At 41.3% G+C, this 14,642-nt stretch overlaps 1 protein-coding gene across 1 annotated transcript in view; it reads right to left on the bottom strand.

Moving 5' to 3' along the window:
• Positions 1–2,156: 2,156 nt before the first annotated feature.
• Positions 2,157–14,642, bottom strand: part of LOC123975603 (EMILIN-3) — a 15,961-nt gene continuing 3,475 nt past the window's right edge. Inside the window, exons 2-6 of the mRNA XM_046057219.1 lie at positions 6,705–6,827; positions 5,003–5,325; positions 4,430–4,776; positions 3,965–4,315; positions 2,157–3,302 (exon numbers count right to left, since the gene is read on the bottom strand). Coding sequence (XP_045913175.1) covers positions 2,157–3,302; positions 3,965–4,315; positions 4,430–4,776; positions 5,003–5,325; positions 6,705–6,827 — 2,290 coding nt within the window. The remainder of the gene's footprint in view (positions 3,303–3,964; positions 4,316–4,429; positions 4,777–5,002; positions 5,326–6,704; positions 6,828–14,642) is intronic.

The following is a 14,642-nucleotide window of genomic DNA, read 5'->3' as shown; positions in this document are numbered from 1 at the left end:
TTTTTCAGGTATTATTGGTCATTCTTGACATTTTATTTGACCTTTTATTTTATTTGCTTGTTCCACAGTCTGTTGATATAGAGAAGAAACAGTCTGGACATGAAACAGAGACATTTTAGTTATTTTTGTGATCAACAAATTATAAGGAAATAGAGGAGCATATTCAACCCACCTGACCCACATATTGGCAAGTGAATTTTAATTGCCGCCTTTAGGACCTCGATATGCTGTCAGATTCATTGGGAATTCCAACTTCCCACTGCGGACATTTTTTACATACTTTATCACGTACTTTAATTTGTTAGCTGTTACGAAAACATGGTGCCTCCAAAGTATTCAGAAAGGGTCACAAATTATTTGGTTATTATCATTTGGTGTACTGAATGGTGTACTGAATATGTACTGTATGTGACCCTAGAGAAACAACTGCATGAAAAATAGACCAAGGGGCCAAAGGGTGGGTGCTAGTGCTCAACAGACAGACATAGACACCACTGTTTCTGCTATCACGGCCATTATTTGTGACACTCTCTGTATCTACAGTATGTGGTCAAATTTGTTTCTTTACTGCAATCGAAATTTGGGACCCTATCTAAATACTACAGAAGCACCATCTTTAGTAGCAGCTAAAGATAACACCGTGCACTTAACTTGTTTGAGTCCTAATGTACTATATAGAGTACATCCTTCTAGTGATGTTAAACAGATGGGGGTGTGGCCTACATAGCAAATGTTCTGTCTTTTCAAAATGGCTCACCACCAGCTTCTAAGGGATGCAAACAATCATATCTTTTAGATATTCACCCATTACAGCAAAATGTTTTTTTTTTTTTGTTAAAAAAAGGTTTCTTAAAATAAAATATGAAATTTTCCATGATGAATGTGTTTTAAATTAGTTTTGTATTGGTATATATAAGATAACTGTAAAATGTAAAGCAAATTAATGGCTAACAATGCATTTTTTTTTTTTTTGCGTCAAATTAGACCTGCTGACCCCTACCAAGGACATGTGATAAAATGAAATGTATTTTTGAGAAAGAAAATCTTTGTGACATGTTTCTTACATCTCAATTACTGAAATTATGTAAATGAAATAGATATTTAAAAACATTATTTCTTCTGGGTCTCACTAAAAATTATGAAAAAAGAATGGTTGCAATGTGCTGTAGCTAAACTTGGGCCACAGAATCTGATGTGTCAGAGAATTTGGTGCAAAACCACAAAATTCATGTTTTCATACACAACATTTTGTGCTTTTGTATGGTTTAATTATTTGTGTGTTTTGATTTGTTGCCATTTGCACATAGTTTTGTTATTACATGTTTTTGTTGACATAATAAATAAATGACTAACTCCATAATAAACCCCATATCAACTAGTCTAGCTGCTGCATATAATTCCACTTACAGGGATAAATTAAGTTCTAGTGAACAAGAAATTTTAAAACATTCTACAAAACAATGCCAAGATTTTAGTTCTTCAATCTTCCATGCCATGTTGTCACTGTCCTCCAATGATGACTTTTGGAACTTCTCTGCAACTTGGAGCAATGCAGTAAGAAACAAACATCAACAGTCAGAGCAGAAGCACTAAACATGTGTAAAACAGAAGTTTACAAAAATGTAAATAGCACCAAGATGACATTCAGTTTTTTTTCATAAAGACCAGACAAGTGTCCACACAAAGGATGTCAAGTGTGCTTGTCAGTGGAAACCCGTAGCAGCGTATTAGTCCCATATCATCCACCAGGATTTGTTATTGTCATTTTGCTAATACAAACAGTTTAACATCATAACAATGCAGTCACTTCATATAAGTTAAAAAAAAGTAAAATGTGAAAATGTAGCAATCACGAGCAGAGGAAAAAAACGAACAAATGCCCTATAGAATAACATCTCAAGGGAAAACATTGCCCAGCTATACAACCATAGGTGAGTCTTTGTATTCTGTGTCTTCTCTCCCCTCTTTACTAAACTAAATACCCAGGACATCTGGAGGCACTATGTTGGGGAGCTTATGGGAAATTACTTTCATCAGTTCAGTTAATTTGCATCTGTGCCGATGGGATTAGAAAAAGAGAGGAGAGAAGCAGAGGAAGTCACTTGAGCTAATGAGAAGCACACATAAGTCTCTTTTAAAATTCTGTAGCTCAGGTGCTACTGGTCTCCTTTTTGGTTGGCTACTTCCTTGGCAACGCAGTCTTTGACCTCCCCTTTCAGCTCTGCTAGCTGCTCTGAATGGACGCCAAGAGTGCCATTCACCCGGGCCAGGTAGGAATCTGAGTGTCTCTCGAGCTCTGCCCTGATCCTCTCCAGGTGCTCTGCCAGTTCCCCCAGGCTGCTGCACTGGCCCTCTACCTGGCTCACCCTGCTATCAACGTTCTTCACCTCCTTCTGTACTTCTATCGCTGTGCTCCGGCATCCCTGCAGCTCCCCAGACAGCTGTCTCTTCAAGGCCACTAGCTCTCCCTTCAGCTGAGCCAGCCGCCTCTCCCCGGCCCCCAGGAGAGAGGCCTGGTGGCCCACTAGTTTGGTGATTCCTTGCACCTGGTTGACTAGCTGGTGCTCTCTCTGCTCCCAGGTGGTGTTAGCGTGGCCCACTTCACTTGCAATGAAGCTAATAGAGTCCTTTAGGCCCTTCAGAGTGCGGTTCACAGAGTTGATGTTGACCTTCAGCAGGGTGATCTCTCCCTGGACGACTCCCTCTGTGTCCTCCTGAGCGACACGGAAGAGCAGGTTCTGTAGGGTGGTGTTTAGGCGGTCCAGCTGGTTAGAATGGGAGTTCAGGCGGTCAGTCATCTTCTTCTCCATCCCCTCACAATCTTCCTCTACTTCAGTGAGACTGACACCCCCTGCTGGCGGAGTGGAAGGTGAACAGGAGGAGGTGCAGAGAAGCTCCAGATCTATTAATTGTTTCTGAATGCCATCCAGGTCTCCCTCCACTCTCCTCCTCACAGACTCAATCTCTGTCTCCAGTGCTGGGACCACCTGACCCTCCAGGAGCGCCGGCGCAGTGGCATTACTCAGCTCCTCAACGGCCACAAAAACTCTCTCTTCCAGGGTCTTCAGCTTGTCCTCCAGCATAGTCTTGAAGCCATCCAGACCACCAGGGAGCCCTGCTACTCCATCAGGTCCTCCCTCTGTGGCATTGAGGCGACCCTCTATGTCCACTAGGCGGGTCTCGATCAGTGTCTCCACGTGTATGCTGTGATCAGTGATGGCGGTATGGAGCTGTCTCTGAGATTCTGTCAAACCTTTAACTGACTCCTCCAGCAGAAGCACACGCTGGGACAGACTGTTCACCTGCAATAATCAATAAATTAGTAGTTCATTAGTGATCAAATGTCCAGTCATACATGATTACAATGTAGATATGTTGCTCTCTCTGTAGCATAGTCTGAAATGTAGGCATGTAGGAAATGTTTTTAATAAATGGATTAGTTTCACATTTTGGGAAATATGACTTATTCGCTTTCTCACAGAGACATAGATGAGAAGGTTGACACCACTCTCGTATGAAGCTACAGCCAGGTGACTGGTTAACCTAGCTTAGCTTACAATGCAATGCTTCAGGTTTTGTATGGATTAAATAAAGGAGATATAATTTGTTTATTAATTAGCTTTAGAGGTGCTTGTAGGTGGATCTTGTTACCTTTGGATAGAGCCAGGCTAGCTGTTTCTCCCTGTTTCTGGCCTTTATGCTAAGCTAAGCTAAACATCTCCAGGCTGGCGCTTCATGTAGACATAGAGAGTGGTATCAGTCTTTTCATCTAACTCTCGGCAAGAAAGCAAATAAGCATACTGTGCAAAATGTCAAACTATTCCTTTAAACCTTCTCTCTAAAGTTTGGTGGTGTCACGTTGTTCCTGAAGAAATTTCCATCCATCAAAACAAGTTATTTAAGGACTGTTCACTTGATGTGTTTACTGCATGCTTATAATATTATAATCACATCCATGGCATACCTGTCCACAGCAGCTCTCAGTGAGAGTTAGACCCTGGATCTGAGCCTGCAAAGAACCCAACTCCTCCCGCAGCCCAGTCTCTCTTCCATCAAGAGACTGCTGCATCTGCTCCTGGCCATCCATGTGGTCCCTGTGGCACTTCCTCTGCACCTCCCCAATCTTCGTGTCACAGTGGCTCTCTAGACTGGTCAGACGGCGCTCAAATCCATCCAGGATCTCAGCCCTCATGTCAGCCAGCTTGCCGTCTATGATCTCGTCCAGACGAGCAGCGGAGCTTGGGCCAAGGATGGGCGTGCCTCTAGCTCCTTCCAATAGCCTCTTCAGCTGGCCATCATGACCCAGGACCATCCCCTAAGGACAGAGAATTTTTTTTTGCATTCAATAAAGAAAGGAGAAGGGGAACTGAAGCCTGATCAGTCTGTGCAGATATTGTATCGACTATGTGCACGCATTGTGGGACTGTACCTGAATCTCCTCTAAGATGTGTGTTTTGGCTCGCAGGTCATCCCTCACTTCTGTTACCCTCCCTGCTAAGTCTCCAAAACCAGTGAAGCTTTCTCCTCCTTCCAGTCCATCTGGAGTCCCATCTGGGATCACCCCAAATCCCACTGTAGAGTCGGGCACACGGGGAGCGTTGGGGAGCAGGGACACCAGGATTTTGTTGGTGTCTTCCCGGAGAGATGTGCGCAATCGCTGCTCGAGGCCAGCCACCACCCCGTTCAGAGTGTCTAGACCCTGGGTGAGGCGACGCAGGTCCTCCTCCATGTGGTCCAAACGTTCACCAGTCACTCCTGAAATCCCAAATTTGTTACCTGTGTTTCCAAGAATCAAACACAAAGGAGAAAGGAAGTTATTGTTTTTTTTGTGAGAAAGTCTACCAGCACTGAAGATGGAATGATGCAGCATTTGAGGACATTTAAAAAGGAGAAAGAGAAAATATATGCTTACTGAGATGTGCATGCACATCCAACACAAACAATAGTTGTGCAAGTTTAAAGCCCAGGATTATACAACAAATTGGTTGCCATTTGTTCTCACCATAGTTTGGTTTTCCATTCCCAGCAGGAAGCTGTCCTGTGGGTATTGGTCTATGGTCAGGCACACTGGGGAAGGGTTTATCTGGCTCCAATTGGCCACCTCCAGGCTTCTTGTCCACAGGAGGTCTAGGACCATGGGGGAACCCCTTCATGCCTGGGCGATTGGGCCCACCCGTACCCTTGAAAGGTGGCATCATGACGTCAGGCAGCGATGTGGGTCCATCATAGCAGTTTTCTCCAGAGTAACCGGGACAACATCTCCACTCCAGCTCTGTGACTGTCTTAAAACCCACCTTGTACTTTGGCTTGTAGAATGTCCTGTACCTAAAGGAAACATGACAGAAAACTTGTTTACTATCAGAGGTTCTGAGTATGTTACAATTGTCATAAAACTTGTCATATCAAAAATTCTATCAGAAGTGCTGCATTTGTTTGTGCTAATTAAGAGCACAGAGCCAGGGCAGAGTATGAGAGGTGCAGAGCAGAGATAAAGGGATGAAGTTCTCTATGGGATTAAACACAGTTTAGAGGGAGATTAGGAGATTAGGTGTAATGTAAACGATGTGGCATCAAAGGATTGAACCAGGGTCAGCACCCAACTTCACTGTTATTTTGTTGAAGCTTAATTTCCTTTTGATTGCGGATCTCTTTCTCCATCACATGCATGCACATACACGCACACACAACCCTTTAAACTTTAATACAGCTGTCGGACAACAACAAATATATTCAAATATTCTGTCTCCATCATGTGGGTGCACATGTGTTGGCCCATGCCTTGACTTTGGCTCTCCATTCCAAACCGTGGATTCATGAATATAGATTAGTACCTCTAATCTTAAACTAATTGTAACCTTATACCTCAAAAAGCAGTCTCTACTCATAGGGACCTTAATTGTTGTCCCCACAGAGACACATGCCCCCATGGTTTAATGTGCATTCAGGTTAAAATCTCCACCGGGATATAAAAACATGACGCGTACACACGCACACGCACACACGCACACGCACACACACACACACACACACACACACACACACAGAGTCATTCATCTGTCTTTTTTTGGAAGAGAAAATCTCTCCCTCCTTAAATTACCCCTGTGTGGGGGCTTTTGAAAGGCACATTAAAAATAATCATGCTTCATAAGCATGTCTCCAAATATATGCACCACATAGGTGGTATATGTATCAAGCAAGACTACATCCAACCCAGAATAATAATAAATGAGAAGAAGCTGAAGCTCTTCAGCATTTTTAATGTACAGAGAAAAAATGGTGCTCATAGTAGCTGGTGTCCTTTGAAGTTACATTATTCAGTTGAAGAAAAAATCAAAATATTTCATTTTCCAAAACTGAATTAACACCAATACCCCCAAGTGCGATCTCTCTGTAGAGGAACTCTTGACAACAAAAACATGATATGTGCACGCAGCCGAGGACATTATTTATACTTTATTTTCTTTATTTGTACTTTATTATATGGACAGTACATCATGTGAACACTAGAGGGCAGCATTGACATATAGAGTATATTCTACCTTGTTCCACATGCTGCAGTTTACTCAATATGAAGTTATACTTACATATTTTAAACTATACAACCAACCTCCTTATGACTCAGAAGGTGCTGTCAAGGTTTGAGGTGCAACATTGGCTGTTTCTTTTATTCCATTTTGTTGTTCTGTTTGAAAAAAAAAACTTACATGACAACCGGACACTTCTGACCCCAGATGCACTTGGTGGTGTACTCAGCCTTCACATAGGTAGCCACTCCATCCTGCATTGTGCATGAGATGTTCTTCTGGACAACGTACGCACAGTGGTTTCTGTGGAGACAGTAGAGGGACATTAGAATCGTTTGCGCTGCACCATTGTATATTAAAGTCAGACTACATAGCTAACAGCAACTACTGTGTGCACAAGTGACAGTGATAAAGGTAAATTCTAAAATGTCATGTAACAGTAGCACAAGTAAAGAAAAGTCATCACATCGGTCCATCTCTCAGTAATATTAGTTACACAGCATATACATTAAGCAAACATCAGCCACTGGAGGATACTTGTCATACCAAACATGTAAGGTTGTATCAGCAATGGAACAAAATAAAAAATTTTGTTTATCACTGGAACTTTAAACAAACAAATACTTGCTCAAACAACACTTCTCATCTCATTCAGTGATATTCCCCTTTTAAGCTCTGCAGCTGGGTGATGAAATTATTAATTCCTCACAAATAAGTAATTCAAATATGAAGCCTCCAGTTTGAAAGCTTTACTGTAGGCTACTGTTTACTTTAATTATTTTGTCTGTCCTCTATTCTGTTGTGAAGTGTTTTTTGTAACACTGGTTTTATAAAAAACACTTTCATTTCAAATTGCTTTTTTGATTTGCAACCCATAACCAGGTCTTACAAGGTTCAAATGGGTTTCCACAGGGTTTTATATTTCATATAGATAAATTGTAAGTGATGTTTCCCGGTTTAATCTAAGAAGCCACAAATTTATGGATGCCTCTGGCATTGTCAGTATGATGGCACAGGATGTTTGCTGAGTTTTGTCTGGATGGATTGTCTTTTGTTTCCTTCTAGTTAAAAATGATAAATCAGTAACTTTTATTGGCAAATTCATTTATTTACAGTTTTTAACACTGAGCTGAATTTCTTCATGCAGACACAAAACAAGAAATATCACCAAGACCATTTTCAGTCCCAGTCGTGCTCAGATGTGTCCAGAAATAATAAGTGCACTATTACTACTTTGAATAGTTGTTGCATCATCCTGGAGCTGGACCTTCTCTCACTTTCTCTCGCTTCATTGCCAGTGCAGCTACAGCAACTGCTAAATGTTACCCTGGCCCCCATGCAACACAGGAAATGATGATCTGCGCTCTTTAGGCTCACATGTGAAGCATTTCTTACATTCAGTGGGGAGCATTTAGCAACACATGCTGTATTTAACGTCACTCCACAGCTGTTTCAGGACAAATAGAAGTGTTTGGAAGAGCAGGGAGGGACACAGGGGCCGAGGAGGGTCCACATGCCAAGTTAACAGCTTCAGAGGGCTAACTTCGAATCTGTGAGAAACCACTGCACTCCGGCAGCTTTCTTCAAATCGTTGAGTGTGTTGACAGCGTTTATGTGGGTTTGTGTCTGTGTGTGTGTCACCACTCTCACTGTGTTGACATAATGTTAATAGCGGTGGAAGGAAAGGGGCAGGAGTGAGAATGACAGAGCTCCTTTCATACCAGCCTGACAACCTGCTGCCAGGTCATGCGTTGTTAAGGAAGTGGTGGTTATGACCTGAACTGAGGTGGTGCGATGGGAGTTCTAAATGGGAGAATTTACTGGTTGCTGCAGATTATTATTTTTTTGTATGTAAAAATCTGGCTGGAAACATTGTTTTTGTATCAGATGGTACTTAGGTGTATGAAATGAAGACAGTAAGCTTAATTTCACAATGCAAGTGGTGCTGCATCATAATGTCATGGACATTTTCCCTCTCATTAAAACTCCTGACAAACTCTTGTAAGATAAGATAAGATAAATCTTTATTATCCATTTCTAGAAACTTGTCTTTGGCTTCACCAGGTTTGTTAAAAACATTAAAAACATCAAATGCACGTCACAGGACACATACGACCAACACAGAAACCAATAGGAGCTTCAAGTAGACCGGTTATCTCTTATGAATTCATCAAAGCAACTGCACAAGGGATAAAAGAATTTTTTAAAAGTTTTTTGTTGCCCTGGGTAGCCTGTAACGCCTTCCTGAGGGGAGCTTGTCAAATTCAGCAAACAGGGGATGTGAAGGATCCCCCACAATTAGTTGTGCTTTTTGCCTGCAGTAGAGCTCATATATACCACTCAGTATCAACAAATACATATGTTGCATAACCTTTTTATAGATATAGTCAGAGTTTGCTGTAAAACTCAATCTACTATCAAGTAGGGTGCCTAAGTATTTAAAGTCCATAATGTCAACAGGACGGTCATTATTGTTTACTGTTTTTAGGCTAAGTGGGATGTTATTACTGCAGATCACCAACTCCTTAGTTTTACAGGTATTTATGACTAGAGCACTGTTTGAACACCAGCTAATTAATTTGCCAATGAGATTAAAATATGCTCTCTCCCCACCCCTCTCTCCTTCATGCATTAAACCAACCCAAGCCATATCATCCGCGTACTTATATAAATGGGAAGTGGAGTGGTTCTGTTTCCCTGCTCAGTCTGCTGATGCTGCTGTTACAATTCTGCTAATAATTTGCTTTCATGCTACTTCTTTTTTTCACCACCACCCCACCTGCAGGCTCTTTTCTTTACGATCCCTGAGCGGTGTTAACACTGGTCTCTCCCTCTACTCTCATCTGCTGCTAACAGAATACACAGAGCCTTTGGCGCCAAAATAAATCTTAGTTTTCTAACATGTGAGAAGTCTGGCACAAATATATTTGTACAAGATCATATTCACATGTTGATGGCAGTAGAGATTCTTAAATTTAAGAAAAACTGACGATACTTTCATCCACTGAATGCGAGAATTATAGTGAGAGGAATTGTAGAGTATTATATATAGTATTATTATATAGTAGTAAGTATTATATAGGAAAACCCTTAATAGTGTTCAAGGAGTAAGGTTTCCTCCCAATAAGTGGCATTTTCAACTGCAACAAGGAGCTTTATGGATTAGCTTTTTTGTGTATGTGAGATTTCGGAAAAGGTACTGTAGGCGTACAAGGATTTTGGACAGCTGATGGAGAGCAGAGTCAGTGCATGAGTATGTCTGTGTATACAGTTCTGTAAGTGTGTGACCCTTCTTACATTACGCACAGAGCTGATCAGTGGGGTGAAAAGTGACCATGTTCAACAATTTGTTTGTCAATTGCACATCTGGGGGGAGCCAATGACCTTCAAACTCACACACAATGCCTGAAAAGTGCAGGAATCCAGATGTAGATGGGATGAAAAGAACCCCCCAACTTTCTCTTGGTCTCTGTTTCTTCCTCAGTCTGCTCTTTGCCTGTTTTCACAGATCTGTCAATGTCATTTGGGTCTGTGAGTGATATTTTATCCTCAGCGTCTTACAGACAGAGGGGTTCTGGCTTTGTGAGAATCAAAGTCAACTGCTGAGATAAATCCTGTCCCTCTGCACCACAGTGTCGGTCAGGGCAACTGCAGGTCACCCTCTCTGCTGTGTAAAAACAGATCTTTATAGGACGAATGGTGAGTTTCAACTTGAGAGATAGTGATAGTGTGTGTGAGCTGCACACTCTCACACACACGTGTGCACATATTATACTCGCACAATGAAGCTCTTGGCCCTTTTATCTCACATCCACAGAGACCACACAGCTCTGCAGGATGAGGATTACTCGAGCTTTATCACCAGAAATACAAACCAATGATGGGTTATTGGTCATGTGTGAGAAATGCCTTCTCTCAGCTATTTTCACACCTCATCTCTCAACCAATGTGGCACAAGGAGACTTTAAAACAAGTACAAATACATTCTGATGTTTGTTTTAGCACTCGCTGGTGACAGATGGGAAGGCTTGGCCACACTAGATAACCCAGTAAGTGCCAGACAGTAAAAGTCACTAAGGTCAAGTCAAATGTATTTGTGACTCACATTTAAAAACAACAAGCATTGGGCAACATCTAGTTAATAAATAATTATAATTAACAGTAATAGCAAAAACATAATCTTGATCTGACTAATTGATCATGGAGAAATGAGTGGTTTTCAAACCAGACTCATGGAAATCCATCCAGTAGTTTGCGAGATATTTATGTCCAGACCAAAGTGGACTGACCAACAGATCTACTGACATTGCCATCCACAGAGCCACGCCGCCAGCATTGCTAAAAATGTCTAACTGCAGCTGATTAGTATGCTCTCTTTGTCTGAACTTACCAACCTTATCTAATGTGTGTGATTACATTCCACTCGTCTGGTATGCAGTTTAGAACACAATTAGGCCTTGAAGAATTCTCCTACTAATTGACCCAGGTCTCAGTCAAATGTTACTCATTGCCTGTTTGAATCTTTCACAGTACAGCTCTACACCGAGGCGTTTTTGAGCCAAAAAGGCAAATTGGCTTCCTGCATATTATCTACAGCTGTGTTTGAGGTATTTCTATTTATTAATATAATAAAGAGCAATGTTTCTCTTGTGAATAAGAAATCTACAAGTTGAACCCTACTTTAACCAGCATGAACCTCCCACAAAATATATACAACAGTAAATGTCTCCAGTTGAACCTCCCAACCCCAAATGACTCAACACTGATTCAAATTCATCTGTGTATTAAACTCTTGTGCACCTCCCACCCTCACCTGACCTTACTCCCCAATCAACACCAAAACAATCTTCACCTCCTCTTGCCATGACTGTTTCCCTCGCCTCACTTTCCTCTCTCTCCTAACCCACATTGCCCTTTTAATGTAAAAATATTGTCTTTTTTGCTGTCATTATAGCGTGTCATTTTTTGACTGCTAGTCTGGTCCCACTGTAAATATTTCCAGTATAGCATTACAGTTCCTAAATCGCTTCACAGCCTCCCAGGGGGAAAGCAGAATTCCCATCTCAGATTCTCATGTGGAGCGTTTTCGGCAAATATTATTGCTGCTGGTCCTCCACCCTCTGCTGGGCCCAAAACAACTCACCTTTCAATCCCCCCTTTTCCCATAACCTTCCTTTCCTTTTTTTTTTCTCCTGCAAAATCTGCTAACTGCAGGTAATCTCTGTTTACTTATCTTGGCATACCAGTCCTGCTCTTGCCTCTGTTTCTAATATTGTGTTTTTCCCTCCCTCTGTGTTGCCTCATCATGACTCTGACATCTATGGGCCCTCTAACCTGCTACTTTTCCCTCCATTGCCTCCATTGTTTTGACGCTGTGCCACTAAAGAGCTCACCTTCCTCATTACTAACTGCTCTCTCACCTGTGGGGTTCCTGACTGTTTGAACCCAGGCTCTGACAGATTTATGACCAGAGCGGGCCAGATAGAAAACCATGCAATCTTTAATAGGACTTTTAACAACCATGTCTATGGTCTAACAACTCTCCTCTAGGGCCCATCTCTTTCCATATATGCTCTTAATGAAACCTATTTCTAGTCAACTGGCAGGTCTTGAAGGCCCCATGGGGCAGGGTTGATTGACGGTGCTCTTGTGGCTACTGATTAGGGTTAAAGGAAAGACGGGATACTACAAGCTGTAGGACCAAGGGGATCACACTGTCCTCCACTGCTAGCTCTGGCTATTATAGGTTAAAGGCAGACCATAACTTTTACATATGCTTTAAATATCTATCAGCCTGTACTCCTCATTACAGCAATAAAACAGCAATGGAAACAATTTTCTGTTGTTAGTTTCAATTAATTATAGATAATTTTTAGTTGTTGAAATTGTATAACTTCATAAGTTGTTTTATTGGACAGTCATGTATTCTTTATGTTGTTTTGTGGTGTTGTATTTTTCTGTTGGAGTACAGAAAGTGGCTCAAACACAGGTAGCGAAGAAACACACCAGTAACTTATCCTCAGGCATTTCCCAAAGCGCATAATCTTCTTTGAGCAAGAATAGGTCTCTGTTTTTGAAATAAAAGGGTATTCAGACAGAATTGTTAGATTTGTTAGGCTCACTGTACTGTTTATGCTTTGGAATTAAATCACCAGCAATGTGTTGCACAGGAGCGTGATACAAACCAAACCAAAGCAACACTGTGAAAAGTATCAGGTTAATCACAATACCAGGGTGCTGCTAAATAATGATAGGTATCTTGAAACTAGGGAACTAGAACTATTAAACTACAATAAAAATACACAAAAGATTTTAGATAATGATGGGCCTTACATAATATTTATAAAGAGCCGTAGTGAAACCAGTTGTTCCAGCTCTTCCTTAAATAAGAAATCCAATTGACATTTGTAACATCTCTAATAACTAAAAATTCAGACTTGGAATAGAGCCTTTCTCAACAGTATGTGGTGTGATATGTTTAGATTAGGACAGTCATGTTTTTTAGCTGCCTTTAACAAACACTATTTTCCATAAGACCTAGACTTTCAAGGGTTAAATGTTGCGGCTTGACAAAAGAGGCAAATTGAGGTCTCAGACATGCTGTATCAACAGCAGGACTGAGAGGACTGAAAGGTTTTAGACACAATACCGCTATAAAAATTACCTCAGAAGAGGAGTTTGGATGGATATGGCCAAAACCAAGTTACGATGACAAACGGCGCTGCCTTAGTAAAAGGCGTATTTCCCCAAATGTCAAACAATACCTTTAAAAATATGATTTTGATGGTTTTCAAAAACTATTTGCTTGGAGTCATCAATGTGGACAACATAATTTGGTGCATCGATAACATTGTACAGTGCATTAGCCTATTAAATGGTTTAGCTCCACATTCGCTGTGTGTAAAAAAACCCCATAAAAATCACAAACGTTTTGTCAGAAAGGTTAGTGAAAGCAACAAGTTAAATACATATGTGTTGGTGAGGAGCTTGGGAATTTACTGCCCAGTCTCTGTGACCCTTAGCAGGAGACTGGCTCCATTCTTGACCTCCACTGGACACTCAACACAAACTTACAACAGCAGCCCATAACCCCTAACCTCTACCAACTCACTGACCTTTCCCCCTTGATCTTGGGCCAATCCATCGTTGAAAAGCCCCCTGATATGTCTCTAATCTGATCAGTAAGGACTTGTGGCATGTGATGCACCTATTTCATATTGACGGGTTCATGGGTCTTGGATTATGTTGTGCATTTTCATGTTTGCTCTTTTACTTTGTGACTTATTCAATTATGTTAGGAGTGTGTTACACAGAACAAATACACTATATACAGCATCACTTGACAAGCATACCAATTAATAACCACAGTTTCTCAATTTTGTTTAAATAATTTGCTCTTGCAGATGAAGATGTAATGTCAATTACCCATGCACGGCCCAATATAAGCTTCTGCACAATAAAACCGTGACAGGTACATTATTGTAACACAGTATTGTGTATTGGCACAGTCAGTGACTAGAGGGTTGTAGCAAGTGGTTGCAATAAGTGAAAGGAATGACTGTCAAATCAAATCACTTGCTTTGCTGCCAAAACACAGACAATAATTCAACATGAAGAAAAAAAGAAAAGCCTGTGGTGCACCAACAGCTGTGAATTTTTAAATATCTCACTAAAAAACAGACGTGTTTTGTCCACTAGTGTGATCAGTCAGAGTTTGCATTTACTGTACAAGCTGTAAAAGAGTGAAATCCTTCACAAAAATACACACTCACTCACACACCCATACATAGTATATGCACACACACACACGCACACACACACACACACACACACACACACACACACACACAGTATATGCACGCACACACACACACCCATACATAGTATATGCACACACACACACGCACACACACGCACACACACACACACACACACACAGTATATGCACGCACACACACACACCCATACATAGTATATGCACGCACACACACGCACACACACACACACATACACAGTATATGCACGCACACACACACCCATACATAGTATATGCACGCACACACACGCACACCACACACAGTATATGCACGCACACACACACCCATACATAGTATATGC

Source organism: Micropterus dolomieu, linkage group LG08, assembly GCF_021292245.1.
Source record: "Micropterus dolomieu isolate WLL.071019.BEF.003 ecotype Adirondacks linkage group LG08, ASM2129224v1, whole genome shotgun sequence".
Lineage (NCBI taxonomy): Eukaryota > Metazoa > Chordata > Actinopteri > Centrarchiformes > Centrarchidae > Micropterus > Micropterus dolomieu.
The sequence above is the reverse complement of the archived record's forward strand: the minus strand, read 5'-3'. Positions and strand labels throughout refer to the sequence as shown.